This window comes from Phascolarctos cinereus, unplaced genomic scaffold, assembly GCF_003287225.1.
Source record: "Phascolarctos cinereus isolate Bilbo 61053 unplaced genomic scaffold, phaCin_HiC Scaffold_5;HRSCAF=322, whole genome shotgun sequence".
NCBI lineage: Eukaryota > Metazoa > Chordata > Mammalia > Diprotodontia > Phascolarctidae > Phascolarctos > Phascolarctos cinereus.
Window position 1 is genome coordinate 324,824,947 of NW_027555958.1, and position 14,582 is coordinate 324,839,528.

The 14,582-nt window shown below is 44.7% G+C and overlaps 1 protein-coding gene across 1 annotated transcript in view; it reads right to left on the reverse strand.

Moving 5' to 3' along the window:
- Positions 1-14,582, reverse strand: part of IQGAP3 (IQ motif containing GTPase activating protein 3) — a 70,996-nt gene that overhangs the window by 13,642 nt on the left and 42,772 nt on the right. The window contains exons 20-27 of the mRNA XM_020991979.2: positions 12,083-12,166; positions 10,843-10,914; positions 10,663-10,732; positions 9,184-9,392; positions 7,507-7,659; positions 7,016-7,179; positions 6,085-6,309; positions 4,965-5,105 (exon numbers count right to left, since the gene is read on the reverse strand). Coding sequence (XP_020847638.1) covers positions 4,965-5,105; positions 6,085-6,309; positions 7,016-7,179; positions 7,507-7,659; positions 9,184-9,392; positions 10,663-10,732; positions 10,843-10,914; positions 12,083-12,166 — 1,118 coding nt within the window. The remainder of the gene's footprint in view (positions 1-4,964; positions 5,106-6,084; positions 6,310-7,015; positions 7,180-7,506; positions 7,660-9,183; positions 9,393-10,662; positions 10,733-10,842; positions 10,915-12,082; positions 12,167-14,582) is intronic.

Genomic DNA, 14,582 nt, shown 5'->3' on the forward strand with positions numbered 1-14,582 from the left:
TCGCAGTTCTTAGACCATCCATAAACATTAACTTAGCTGTTGACACTCTCAATAGGAAGTCCTCGTCTAGCAGACATCTTCCTGGAAAAAATTAACTAGATGCTGGATGACTACTTATTGAGCACATTATAGTGGGGATTCCATCTGGGTATGGATCCCACTAGACAGCTACTCTCCAACTCTGTGATTTTGACATTCTTACTATAAATGAAACCATAGACAAAAGGATGTTACAGCTAAAAGAAAGGATGGCTCACAACTTCTCCTGGGAGAGGCAAACGGAGGAGATGATGAGACTTGCTTTTATTGCGGTCCAAGGGCAACGAGAAAACAGCATTTCACAGGATATTGGGCCATCTCATTTTGCTGTGTTGATAATAAAAATTGGAAGAAAAGATCATCATGAAAATAACTGCAACTTATACACCAACAATTGTTGCTGAGGAAATGGAGGTAGGGAACTTCTCCTGAAGCATCTGACAAGACATTCCAGATTGAATCAACTTGTTGACCTCAAGTCAAAGATGGCCACAGGGGAGAATGACAAAAATGTTGGAATGGAAAACTTGATTAGGAGGAAGAAACAAGAGAGAACAAAGGCTGAGAGACTGCAGAGATGCCTCACGCCTACATAGCATGACTATTTTCTTCAATGAGAGGGGAGGTGCTGGACACTGGGAACAGCGAATTTTTAAAAAATCACCGAAAAAATGAAACGGATTATATTCTAACAGACAGGAAATGACTGGTTACAGATGTGGGAGTCATTTCCAAATCAGCTGTCTATGTACATTTAGATCATCAACTTGTTAGAGCAAAGACCAAAATCAAAACCAAATTAAAATGAGAAGATGAGCAATTAAAAAAACTTCCACCTAGATGAAAGAAAAATCAACATGGACTTTGTTACAGCAGAAACTGAAAGAGCTTAAAACCCACCTCAGCCAGCAAACACTTGACATCCTTGACAAGTGAAGAGAGACAGGATGGTTTAGAATATAAATTTGTTTGGTACAAGATTATAAACAATATCATCTCATAAAACACTGAGAGCAGTGGGAAGGAAAACACGTTTGCAGAGCACTTGGCAAGGGCCCAACTAGCCAGATTATCCCAAAGGTATCCAAAAATTCTAATGGAATAATGATAATAATAATAATAATAATAATTATAGCTAGCATTTACATAGCACCTACCAAATGCTGGGCACTATGCTAAGAACTTTACAACAATTATCTCATTCAGTCCTCACAACAACACTGCTATTATGATCCCCATTTTACAGTTGAGGAAACAGAGAGCAGTGACTTGCACAGGGTCACACAGCTACTAAGTGTATAAGGCTGGAACTGAATTCAGGTCTTCCTGACTCCAGGCTCAGTACTCTTATTCACTGAGTCACCCAGCTAACTCAAAGGACAAGGAACTACTCAGAAAGGAAAAGGTATTTTAAGATTTCTCTAATCCTTTTCTCCATCAGTGACAATGGAGCCAGAACATCTAAACTCTACTATATCAGTCTGCAATATACTACAGGAAGAGACAGAAATGGTGATGATGGGATGAGTAGTGGCATTGCACCAAGCAAGCACAGATGCTGAAGGTGACATCATTATTTGATATCTTCAGCTAGATGTCTGAAAGAAGAGAAGATACACCAAATGCGTGGGGGAAAATCATGAACCTTGGGGCAGGTAGGCGGTGCAGTGGATAGAGCACCGGCTCAGGATTCAGGAGGACCTGAGTTCAAATCTGGCCTCAGACACATAACACTCACTAGCTGTGTGACCCTGGGCAAGTCACTTCAACCCCATTGCCTAGCCAAAAAAAAAAAATCATGAACCTTACTGTTACCAAGAAAAGATGATTGAGAGAGACCCAGAGACTCATATACCTACTTTCCCTTCTCTAAAATAAACTTTATGAGAATGCCAAGTATTGAGGGTATCTTTGATGAAGGTATGAGAAAGAAGTCTTGCAAATGGTAATCTGCAGCAGACAGGGTCTTTACAGTCACACAATTCCTGGAAAGAATTGGAAGGAAGACAAGATCTCAAAGTGCTTGTGGTTTGCTGACATATCGTCCAGACTATAATTGATCTGGTAGAGTAAAATTGCACCTTAAAGGCTCCCTTCCAACAAGGTGTGGCCCGTGTATATGTCAAAGCCACTCAAGATTCCTTGAAAAGGTGTGACAACAGAGATCCATCCCTTTGTTCAACGACTCTCTGATTATTAACATCAAGGGATAGAGACTGGACTTCTGATTCACTGGTGAGGAAACTCCCTCTACCAATGCCAACTGCCCCTATGAAGATTAGAGCCTTCTTTGCAATTTATTGTCTTAGAGACCTGCCTGGAGCACCAAGAGTCATGCTTGTCAAAGATGTTTGCCACTATCACAAAGAATGTCCAGAGCAGAGTCCAGATTCTCTATAGGTGGTTAGATCCTCTGGATGCTTCTGTTTGCAGACAATGTTGTGCTGATCGCATGAAGTCTCGGAACACTGAAAAGCCCCCGAAACAACATACATTATCACTCAAAAGAGTTTGGCTGAACTATGCACACAGGAAAAACCAAGTGGATGAAGAATGACTATTGTCTGGACTATGACATGCAGTTAGATGGACAACCCAAAGAGTTGGTCCACTCAGTATTTATATTCTGAGCTAACACTGGAGAGAAACAATAAACTGGGCCCAGAACTGAATAGAAGAGTGAGTTGGGTTGCTTTTGGAAAATTGTACAATGCTTTTAATGACCCCAAAATTCCTCTTGAGACAAAGTTACCTTTAAAAAACCTCTTTATTCTCCCAGTAATGACAGATGGTTGAAAGTGAAAGATGATGAGATTCTCCAAAGAATAAAGCTATGAGTCTCCCATAAGATAACAGAGTGTGCATGGTAGATGTGGGTAGAAGGCAACATATCACCAACGAAGAAAGGCACAGGAGAAGGGGCATGAAGGATACCATCAAAGAGAAATGGAACTGGAAAAGGAAATTGAGTCAGTCACAAAGTGAAAGTGTACCCCACATGAAGACCTTCAGGACACTGGGTGGACTTTCCATGGAGGATTCATAGGAGAAGCTGGACAAGGATTCACAGTATAAGGAGCAGAGGGGTGGAGATCTGCGTCACAGAAGGAAGCACTTACAGGGATGAGACCACAGATCCCGTAGAATGTAAACTCCTTGAGAGCAGCTACAGATTTGTTTTTGTCTTGGTATTTCTAGCTGCTGAACAGTATCTAACACATACAGTAGTAGGTGTTTAACAAATACTTGTTAAATGGATCAATCCATCCAAATACGACAACACTGAGGTACAGATATTATTGTCCCATTTTACAGATGTAGAGACTGAAGCTAAGTTCAATTTTAACTGTTTGAAGTCAAACAGCTAGTAAATAGCAGAGCTAGAACCAAGAAACGACTCTATCTTCTGACTCCAAGTGTAGTGTTCTTTCCATGATAATGTGGTTGTTCAGGTGTTTCAGTAGTGTTTGACTCTTCACGATCCCATTTGGAGTTTTCCTGGCAAAGATACTGGAGTGGTTTGCCATTTCCTTCTCTAGCTCATTTTACAGATGAGAAAACTGAGGTGAATAGGGTTAAGTGACTTGCCCAGGGTCACACAGCTAGTAAATGTCTGAGGCTGGATTTGAACTCAGGCCTGGTGCTCTATCCACACTACGCCACCCAGCTGTCCATCCATAACACATTGTCCTTAATAGCTCATTTTGAGTCTGTTCATGAACTTCTTCCTTCCTTTCTTTCTTTCTTTCTTTCTTTCATGAGGCAATCAGGGTAAAGTGACTTGCCTAGGGTCACACAGCTAGTAAATATCATGTGTCTGAGGCTGGATTTGAATTCAGGTCCTCCTGACTCCAGGACCAGTGCTCTATCAACTGTGCCACCTAGCTGCCCCCATGAACTTATTTCTACAGATCCTTTCTGAGCTCATTTTTAGGCTCCATTCTCCACCTCTGGGAACAGAAGACCACCCTGAGTCCACTATGTAGCATGTACTTCTTGTCTCTTCCACACTTTAGGAGGAGGGCCCTTGTCTTCTCTCTCAAGGTTTAGTCTACTTACCCACATAGCATGTATATTCTGGCTTCCCAGCTCAAGGTTGTTGTACGCTTCACCCGCAGCATCTTCCACCCACACACAGTGTCAGGCACAGTGCTGGATGGTGGATGAATGGAGTGGGCACTCACCTTATCCATACACACCATGATTTTAGGAACCGTGAGAGACAGCACGGTGTAGCGCAAAGAGGGTTGGATGGGGAATCAGGAAGACCGAGGCTCAAACCTTAGCCCAGCCACTTATTAGCTAGGTGGCCATTCACTTCATTTCTCTGGGCCTCAGTTTCCTCATCTGTAAAATGGGGATAGTAATATACTACCTACCTCACAGGGTGGTTGTGAGGAAAGTGCTTTGTTAACCTTAAAGCACTCTAGGAACCTGGGCTACTCCCCTCTAAGCCTTTGTCTTTCCAGGCTGAAGAGTCTTGATGTTTTCAGTCTATCCTCATGTGGCAAATCTACCTATCTCCTCCTCCCCTCTACCCCCCTGCTGCCATTAAATTTAAATGCTCTTCTCCAAGCCTTCTCTGCCACCATCTGGCCTTTTCTTTTTTTCCCTTAAGTGCAATGACCAAAACCACAAGGCATCCCAGGTCTGACTCCCCAGGAAGGACCTTTAAGGCACACCTGCCCAATCCTGGGCCTCACTCCTCCACGCCTACACCAAAGCTCTCCTGGCCCAAAATGCCTCTTTCCAACTGTCCATATCCTTTCTTCCTCCCCAATTCGTCCTCAGGATCCTTCTAGGTTGACACCCCATCACCCAGATCTTCCCTTCTGAGCTACCCCTCCCTGCCCCAACTACCCTATCTCAGACCTGATAGAGTTTTCACCAATTCAATTCTCTGCCTGGGCTAGGAGCCTACATACGGGATCTGGTCCACAGATGAGGTGATAGCTGCAAGAAACTTCTCTGTCACAGAAAGAAGGCTTTGTAGGGAGATGTCCATCCTTCTCTGGACCTCAGGATGACTCAGGGCCTGCTCAGGACTAACATCATAGGGAAGGTTGCTGTGGACAGAGAGAGTCAAGGGGTTGGTTCATTTCACTATCTCCATGGTCTAAAATTACAATGCCACTAATCCCAAGGAAATCCCAGCACCCAAATAAATCCATATAATGACCTGAAATTCAAAGACCTTGCTCAGAGCAACCCTATCAGAAGGGATCAGGAAACAGCAAAGAAAAGAGGCTAAGGAAGATAGGAGGGATTCTAATGGGGGAGAGCTTTCAGGGAAAGGAAGAGAAAAAGGGGATGGGAGAACCTACAGATCTGGGGAATGAGCCCCAAAAGAGATGAGGAAGGACAGCAGACAAAACCAGCAGGTCTGGAAACCAAGGCTAAAAGAAAAGTGTCTTTATACCAGAATAGCTGGTAGTACCTGAGTCTGCTCTGCAGCAGGCCTGAGGGAGGGGGGAAGGGGACAGACTGGGTTAGAATAGATTCACCCTCCCCCCTCCTTCAGTTTGAGAAATATCTTCACCCTGTATGTATGGCCCTATTGAGCCACCCACTCCCATGAGGTTACCTTGCTTCTCTCACTAAGCTACACATCTGGCCTCTAAACACACACCTGCACATGAAAACCTAGATTCCCACATGAAAACCCCAATTCTGTCAGGCCGCCATGTTGGATGAGGCATTTGGCTACATTTGCCTGCTAGGCTGCAAAGAGCTACACACCATCCACACCCCCAACCCAGCAATCCTGACCTGTCATTTGTATGCACCGACTTAGCAATTGAGCACATTTGCATATGGTCTCATCTGCATAAATCCCATGAAAATCACCATAAAGGGATATCTCATTTCTCCCTTTCCTATTCATCCCACTCCTTTATTTTTCCATCAAAGCTGACACTTAATTTATACCAACTAGCACTGTCATTTGCTCGCCACCTTCAAAGGTCTTCCACCCCACCTGTGTAACCTAAGATCAAGGTGATAAAAGACAATCTATCAGCTCCCTACTTGTCCTGGCCTCCTCACCTCCGCTGCCCAGTCTGGGCCTCCATCTGGTTGATCCAGGTCTTATAGAGGTGAATGGGGTCAGTGTGGACACTGAGCGTCCTGTCCTCAAGGACACTCTGGATCACTTCGCCCAAGATCTCTCGCAGTGCACTCTGTCCTCGGCCATTGCGGTAGAAGCTAACCACCAGCTTGACTACCGTTGGGTTGCCCATCGCCATATCCTGGGGCTGTTCAACTTTGGATCTAGGATACAAGGAGACATTCTTTTCCACTTTCCAGACTCCACATGGCACCACATTTCCCACTGAACCAGTAAAGAGTATGGTGCTATGAACTAACCACTGAACAGTTTCTGGGAGAAACATTCTATAGGGCAGTGGCAAGAGCGCTGGTTTTGGTGTTAGGAGACCTAGAGCTCTATTAATTATGACTTTGCTACTTCCTACCCATGTGGCCTTGGACTAGTCACTTCTTCCTGAGGGCCTCAGCTTTTTCACATATAATATGGGAAAAGGTTGGACTTGATGATTTCTAAGATTCCCTCCAACTCTAAATCCTACCATCCTTTTTGACCCCTGCCTAAGCAATGGCCTCAGTTCCTTAGGGCTCTAGGGTTTCCAATGCTTAAGGGAAGTCCTTTTGTCTAGCCGACATCCTTCTTGCTAATGTGTACATGTATGGTGTCATATCTTGTCCCTGCCAAATGGCCACCACGGAATCCTGGGGTCACTCCACCCCTGACCCAGAGTATGAAGACAAGGAAGAAGTCACTCAGGCCCAGTTCTCTATCCTCATACCTGAAGAAATGGTCATTTTGATTATTCAAGACTTCCATAAAGACTCCCTTGGGAAATGGTTCTGATATCTTCCAACACTAAGTCCTTCCTCATGTAAGTCTTAAGTTATTCTTGGTGTTTTCCTCCCATACCCACCTGCCTGTCATACTTACTTGATTTCCTCCTGGAGGGCAGTCTTAAAGAGCTGGAGAAGGAGGTAGGCTTCTCGTTGATTGGAGGCATAATTGTACAGGGTGAAAATGACTGATTCCATAAATTTTGTGGTCTTGTTCTGTGGCATCTGGAAGATCAGCTTGGCCAGGTAGATGGGCTGGGTCTACAGGAGAGAGGGACAGGAATGGCTGTAAACAGAAGCAAGAAGCCTATAGATGAGATCTGTAAAAAAGGCACCTCTTAGGTGGTAGAGAGATCTCTGCCAGCTGAGGCAGGTGAGAGGCAGCGGCTTATGAGGGAGGGGGACAGATGTCATAACCTCAGGTCACTGCAGCTGTCAAGAGAGAGGTCACGAGGGTCCTAAGTTACCAGCAAGGCTGACTTATATAGAGGCAAGAAGATGGCCATGACCTTGGGAGGGCCCCAACCCTCAAGGGAGCTGGGGAGCAGAGGGCAGGGCTTCTTTCTCCTTCCAGCGTCCTCTACTCACCTGGAGCAGGTAGAAGAGGTGTTGGTAGGCCTCTAATTTCTGCCGTTTCTCTTTGCTCAGTGACTTTAATCCTTTCCGCTTGTCTGGCACCATCATGTCTGACAGATGCTCCTTGTTCTTCTTGGTCAGCTTCTTGCTGTGTGAAACAACCTCCTGGGGGTGAGAAGAAGAGAGGGGAACTTCAAGACCCAGCCCAGAACATATGGTCTGATGCTGGGGCTGGGACAAAGGCAAAGTCTCACCTTTTAGCAGCCTAGAGCTGCAGTTTAAGATATGCATGTGAACCTGGGGCAATTGATGAGTGGAGGAAGAGTGAGGAGAGGTAATGACAACAGCAACTAGCATTTATAGAGTGCTTACTATGCGCCGGGCACTGTGCTGAGCACTTAGCCATTATTATCTCATTCAATAATAATGATAGGTAACATTTATATAGTACCTACTACATGCCAGGTACCATGCTAGGTGCTTTATAATTATTATCTCATTTGATCCTCACAATAACCCTGGGAGATAGGTGCTATTATTATCACCCCCATTTTATATCTGAGGAAACTAAGGCAAACAGAGGTTAAGTGACTTGCCCAAAGTCACACGGTTAGTAAGAGTCTGAGACCAAATTTGAACTCAGGCAGGTCTTCCTGACTCCAGGCCTAGTGCTCTACCCTGATCCACCCAGTTGCCTCATCAGCAAGGTAAGAAGTGGGATAGAATCAAGGCTGAAGATCACGCTGAGGGGTGACTTCAGTGGTCACTCCTACTAAGAATGGCACACTCCCTTTCTACCCCAAGGGAAAGGAGGGCAGAAAAGAAAGCACAGTTTATATTACAGGAGGCAAAGAAGAGGGAGAGGGGGCAGGAGGAAAGAAAATAATGTTGTATGAAAAGGGATTCTCTTTGGGGGTCACCTCCTGGACTCTATCCATTAAGGATCGACAGGAACAAAGCAGGAAGTGAGGACTTTGACAAGAATGTTCTTGCTGCAAAGAAGGCTTCAAACTGGAATGAGGAACTGGGAGAACTCATGAAATCCACAAGTTTTAAAGAAAGAAGATGGCAATGATCAGGTCGGGGACCCCTCCAAGGATGCAAGGGAATGGCCCAGAACACACTCAAGGGCATAACAGTCTAAGCTGCGGCCTATGCTATGGAGAATAATGATGCTAATTCATGTTCATACAGCAATGTGAAGGTTTACAACCCACTTTCCCCACCTGTAAAGGAGGTAAGTTTAAGTGTTTATTACGGCCGATTTTACAAATGGGGGAAACTGATTTCCCTTTGAAGAGCCCAGATTTGAACCTGACTGTACGTCCAGGGCTGTATTTCCTTCCTGCGCCATGATGCCCCGAAAGGCAAGATGGGAGCAAGCAACACAGATCAATATGAACTATCTATTACGGCAGCTAGGTGGCGCCATAGTGCACAGAGCCCAAATTCGGTCTCAGATGCTCACTAGCTGTGTGACTCTGGGGCAAGTCACTTAACCTGTTTGCCTCGGTTTCCTAAACCATAAAACAAGGACTGTAATAGCACCCACCTCCTAGGGTTGTTGTAAGGATTAAATGAGATAATACTTGTAAGGCACACTTAGCACAGTGCCTGGCACACAGTAGGCTCTCTCTCTATGATGATGGACTGGAACCTGAGAGCCTGGTGTGGGCTCTGATGCATCACCTGCAGCGTGATTCTGTTCTTCACCAGCAGACCAATCTTGATGTCCATCAGGTTGAGGTCTTGCTCCAGTCGCTGGTTGGACCGGATTTTCCTGACCACCTCCTCCTGGAGCTTCAGCAGCTCGGCCTCTTCCCAGAAATCCTGCTGCCTCTGGTCCAGGAGGTGGGCAAATCGACACACCACACTGAGAGGGGGGTGCTGATCGTAGACTGGAGGGAGACAAGGAGGATGGAGGCTAGGAGAACCCTCCCTGATGGTCTCACCAGTACCTATTTCTTGCTCCTTCATTGCACTCTGACTTTGTGGAGACGGAGCTTGGGAGCTCCATGCCTCTAAATAGAATCCCCTTTCATAAAATGTGATCCTTACCCTCCACCCTGACTATACCATTAACCTGTTTCTTCCCTTCCTTCTGTTCTTTGCAGAACACACACACGCACATACACACTTTAGATTTTTTTGCACATAATAGTATTTCCCCCCCTAATTACATGTAAAGATAGTTTTCAACATTCATTTTTGTAAGATTTTGAGCTCTAAATTTTTCCTGCTTCTAATACATACTGTCCATTCCCAAGTTCCCCAACTTCCTAAGTCTCAGCCCTGTGCCTCTTTCTATCCAGAGTTCCTCAGATTTGGATGACAAGAGCCTCCTGTCCAGCCTTTCCCCAAAGGCTCCCATATCACACCCAGATGCCTGAAGTGGCTTTTTAAGCAACTCTTTTAGTCCCATTCATTGTCTTGTCCCCAAACCTACAGTTCCCTCCAATGGTCTTTCCCACCCAATTCCAATTCCCTGGCCTGGGATACTCATAGGGTCATAGGTTTAGAACTGAAAGGAATATTAGAAGCCACTTAGAATCCAAACTCCTCATTTTATAGATGAGGAGACTGAGGCAGAGAGAAATCATGGGACTTGTCCAGGGACACACAGCTAGTAAGTGTCTGAGGTTAGATTTGAACTCAGGTGTTTCAGACTCCAGGCCCATCACTTTATCTATTCAATGCAGTACCTACTGCCATTAAAAAAAATAATAAGAGAGCAGTGCATGGTCTTTGGGCATTCGTGTGAATGAAAAAATTCAGCACCTGATCACCTTCTGGTGATGGGGCTCTCTAAAGCTAGCTGGGCTGGATATCAGACAACAGACACAGTTGGCTCATTAATGTATTATAATAAAACCCATTAATCTTTTACATAGTCTGGCTATTAATCTAAGCCTATTGCTATGACAGCTGATATTAGCTAGAATTTATGCCATCAGAGCAGGAGCTTTCCAAGAGTTAGGATTGTGTCTCCTCTTGCCTAAAGATCTCCCCTTAAATCAAGAGAAATGCTCAGGGATGGGGGAGGTTGACTGGTGACTGTGAGGTGAGGGAAATCAGGCCCAGAGAGGTAAAGCAACTTGCTTAAAATCACACAGCAGTCTCACTACCAAAAATAATAAACATCTTCCATCGAGGTGCAAACCAACTTACTTAGCATCCTATAGTCATCCCGGGCTCTCCTGGCTCGGAAAAATGCCTGGATCTTCACAACTGAATTAATCTGTTAGTGGGCAGAGAAAGAAAAAGAAAGTAACCACCTTCCCCCTCCTCTTCTCTTGCTTGCATGGGTTGAAAGATGACATACGCGGGAGATGAGGAGCCAGCACTTACATTCTCCTTGAAAAAATTTAGTCTTTCCTGATATCTCTTCCGAGCCACCCACATCCGGGCACAGGCCTGAATCTTTGGGAGGGAGAGACAGGATTAGAGATACGCTGTCCCCATCAGGGCTACAGACCCCAAGCTAACATCCTCCATCCAGAAGTCACATAAAACAATAACAACTTAAATGGGGATCTAACAGGGGCTTAGAGATCCTGGCTTCCCCCTTCAGTCTCACTCATATTTCCATTCACAAGTTATTGTTTGTATTGCTGGGCTTAACACAGTGCCTGGTATATGTCGCTGTTGATCAGTCATTTCTAAATCATGTCCGACTCTTCGTGACCCCATCTGGGGTTTTCTTGGCAAAGATACTGGAGTGGTTTGCCATTTCCTTCTCCAGCTCATTTGACAGATAAGGAAACTGAGGCAAACAAGGTTAAGTGACTTGCCCAGGGTCACACAGCTAGTAACTATCTGAGGCTGGATGTGAACTCACAAAGATGAGTCTTCCTAACTACAGACCTGGCTCTCTATCCACTGCACCATCCAGGTGCCCTGGCACAGGGTAGTTGCTTAATAAATGTTTTTTGAATTGAATTTCCTTCAGTACTCTAGGGAGGGTAATCTAAGACCCCTTTTATGTAGTAGTGGGATGCAACAAGGGCAGAGAAAGATAGATCTGCTTAGAAATAGCTAGAAGAAATATTGGTCATAAGCTGCATCACTATCCACTCTGGGTGAGGTGCAGGAGCAAGAGCTTATAACTGGGAATCACCTGTCTGGGTTTAACTCCCCGGCTCCATCAATGGATGTGCTGTGTCACTCTGAACAAGTCACTTAACCTCCCCAGGACCCTTGGATTACCAGCTTCGAAAGGCTATGGAGCATTTTATAGAATCTCATGATTTAGGGCCAGAAGGGACATTCGAGGTCCAATCCCTCATTCTGTAAATGAGGAAACTCAGGCCCAGAAAGGAAGGACTCACATGAGGTCTCATAAGTAGGAAAGGCAGAGAAGGATGGGGAAAGAAGAGGGTGAGGGTAATAACCTATTTAACAGAGATTAAACAGCTTATCCAAACTCATTCACCCGGGTCAGTCCTTCTGTCTCCTTACTATCAGCCTAAGATTCAGACCATAAGGCCATTTCCTCTAGACACTGCAATAAGGGCAAATTAAGAAATCCTTTCTAACAAGTCCTTTGTGGGGAGAGAGAGAGAGTCCCCAGAAGCCCAACCATGAGTACCTTCATCACAGAGGCCACATTTTCCTTTAAGAACCTCATCCGTTCTCGGTAAATCTTTCTCTGCTGGTAACCTCTCCAATGAGCCTACAAATTGGGACAGAAAAGAAATCATCTCATCTGTCTCCATTCCTCCTGCCTCCCCAAACCTGAACAGCCCAGAAATCAGATCCTCTCTTAGATGCTCAGGAGTCGGGGTGCAGACTAGAGAAGACTGAGAATTTGCACGCTTCTAAATTCAAATTCAACATTTATCAATTAACATATTAACTATGTGCCTAATGCCATGCTAGACACTGGGACAAGGGTGAAAATAACACACTGTGGTCTCAAGGAACTTACATTCTACTGAGACGGCTGGAGGAGATTGGGGAAGCACAACATGGATCTAGACAAATTTGATACAAGGCAGCAGATAATGGGGTAAAAGAGCCATCCAGACAAAATGCTCTAGAAAAATCTGGAGGGCATCAGAGAAGGCTTCGTAGAAGAGGTGACTTCTGAGAGGAGCTTTGAAGGAGACCAGGGGTGCGATGGAGAGAGATGAATGAAAGTACTGTCTTTTAGCAGTGAAGACTCAACTAAGGCTGGACAGTATGAATTTGAAGAAGGCCCAATATGCATGATATACTAACTTCCTCTACTATTAGGAATGGAAAAGGCGAATTGTAGTGGTGATGCTGAGGATTAACAGAGGGTAAATGGTCAAAGGACAAAGGGGCACAGGATTTACATGTATCCTTGTGAAGCCTGATCCAATCCTACCTTACATGTCCCAATCACCCACCGGTGTTACAGAGACACAAACCAATACCTATAAGAACATGGTTCAGACACATGTGGATTGAGAGCTGGAAGGAGTCTCAGGCATCATGGAACCCAACCCCCTCATTTTACATATGAGAAAATGAGGCCAGGAAAGGTTAAATAACTGGCTCAAGGCCATATGTCATAAACAGCAGGGCCAACATTTGAACCAAGGTCTCTTGATGCCCAAACCAACAATCTTTCCACCATACTCATCTCCCTCACACAAACACCATTCATCCATACAAATCCTTATTTTTACACCAACAGCAATCACTCATCCAAACACAGTCAGGCACCTGGTATACTCACAGGGCATTATCCATTCCCCCCCCTCCACATGCACATACGCATGTGACATACACACTGAGAGCCCATCTATTCACTCACATGACAATATCCATGTTGTACACATATAAAGAAATGTCCGCTGTTATATACACAACACGCATAAACATTTGTGTGTAATTTATATATATATACATACACCTATATATATGTGTGTGTACATATATGTATAAATACATAAACATACACACACACACACATATACCTATGTAAACATTGGCATATATCATCAGACAGCTCGAACTCTGTCCAGTAGACATCTTAACTCAATATGTCTAAAATTGAATCATTATCTCTCCCCCTCTATCCTCCCCACTTCCTACCTTCCCTATTACTATAGAGGGCAACGCCATCCTCCCGATCCCTGAGGCTCACAACCCAGGAGTCACCCTGGAGTGCTTGCTATCTCTCACCCCACTCCCGCCCCCCCCCATTTTTAGTCTGTTGACAAAGCTTGCTGATTTCACCTTTGGAACCTCTCTTGAATACGCCCCCTTCCCTCCTCTGACACTGCCACCACTCTGGTGTGGACCCTCATCACTCCATATGTGGATTACATCTGGATAGCCTGCTGGTGGGTCTATCTGCCTCAAGTCTGTGCCATCTCTAATCCTTTCTTTATTAAAGTGATTTCCTGAAATATCATGTCACTCCCCCTACTCAGTAAACTCCTATTGTGTCCAGGGGCAAACACAAAATGCTGTTCGGCATTCAAAGCCCTTCCTAACCTAGCCCCCTCCTACCTTTTCAGTCTTCTTATACCCTACCCCCCTACACTCACTCTTCAATCCAGTTGACACTGGACTCTTGGCTCTTCCACGAACAAGACACTCCATCTTTGGCTTCTGACATTTTCTCTGGCTGTTCCCCGTGCCTAGAATACTCTCCTTCCTCCACCCCAACTACTGACCTTCCTGGCTTTAAGTTACCATTAAAATTCTACCTTCTACAGGAAGCCTTCCCCAACCCCTCTTAATTCCAGTGCCTTTCTTCTGTTAATTATTTCCTATTTAGCTGATATATAGTTTGTCTATACTTATTTGTCTGTGTTGTCTCCTCCTTTAGACTATAAACTCCTTGAAGGCAGGGACATCTTTTGCCTCTTTTTGTATCCCTAGGGCTTAGCACATAGTAGGCACTTAATAAATGTTTGATTGATGGATGTATAACATAAACCAAATATACCCATATCTTCATGCCTACATAGCTATACTACTATACTTACATACCACCAATCCACATAAACACCACACATACCTGTATAGTATATACCTTCACACATCTATAAACTCAAACAACTACATGCATAAGCACGTGTCATCATGCATATACACACATACTACCCTCC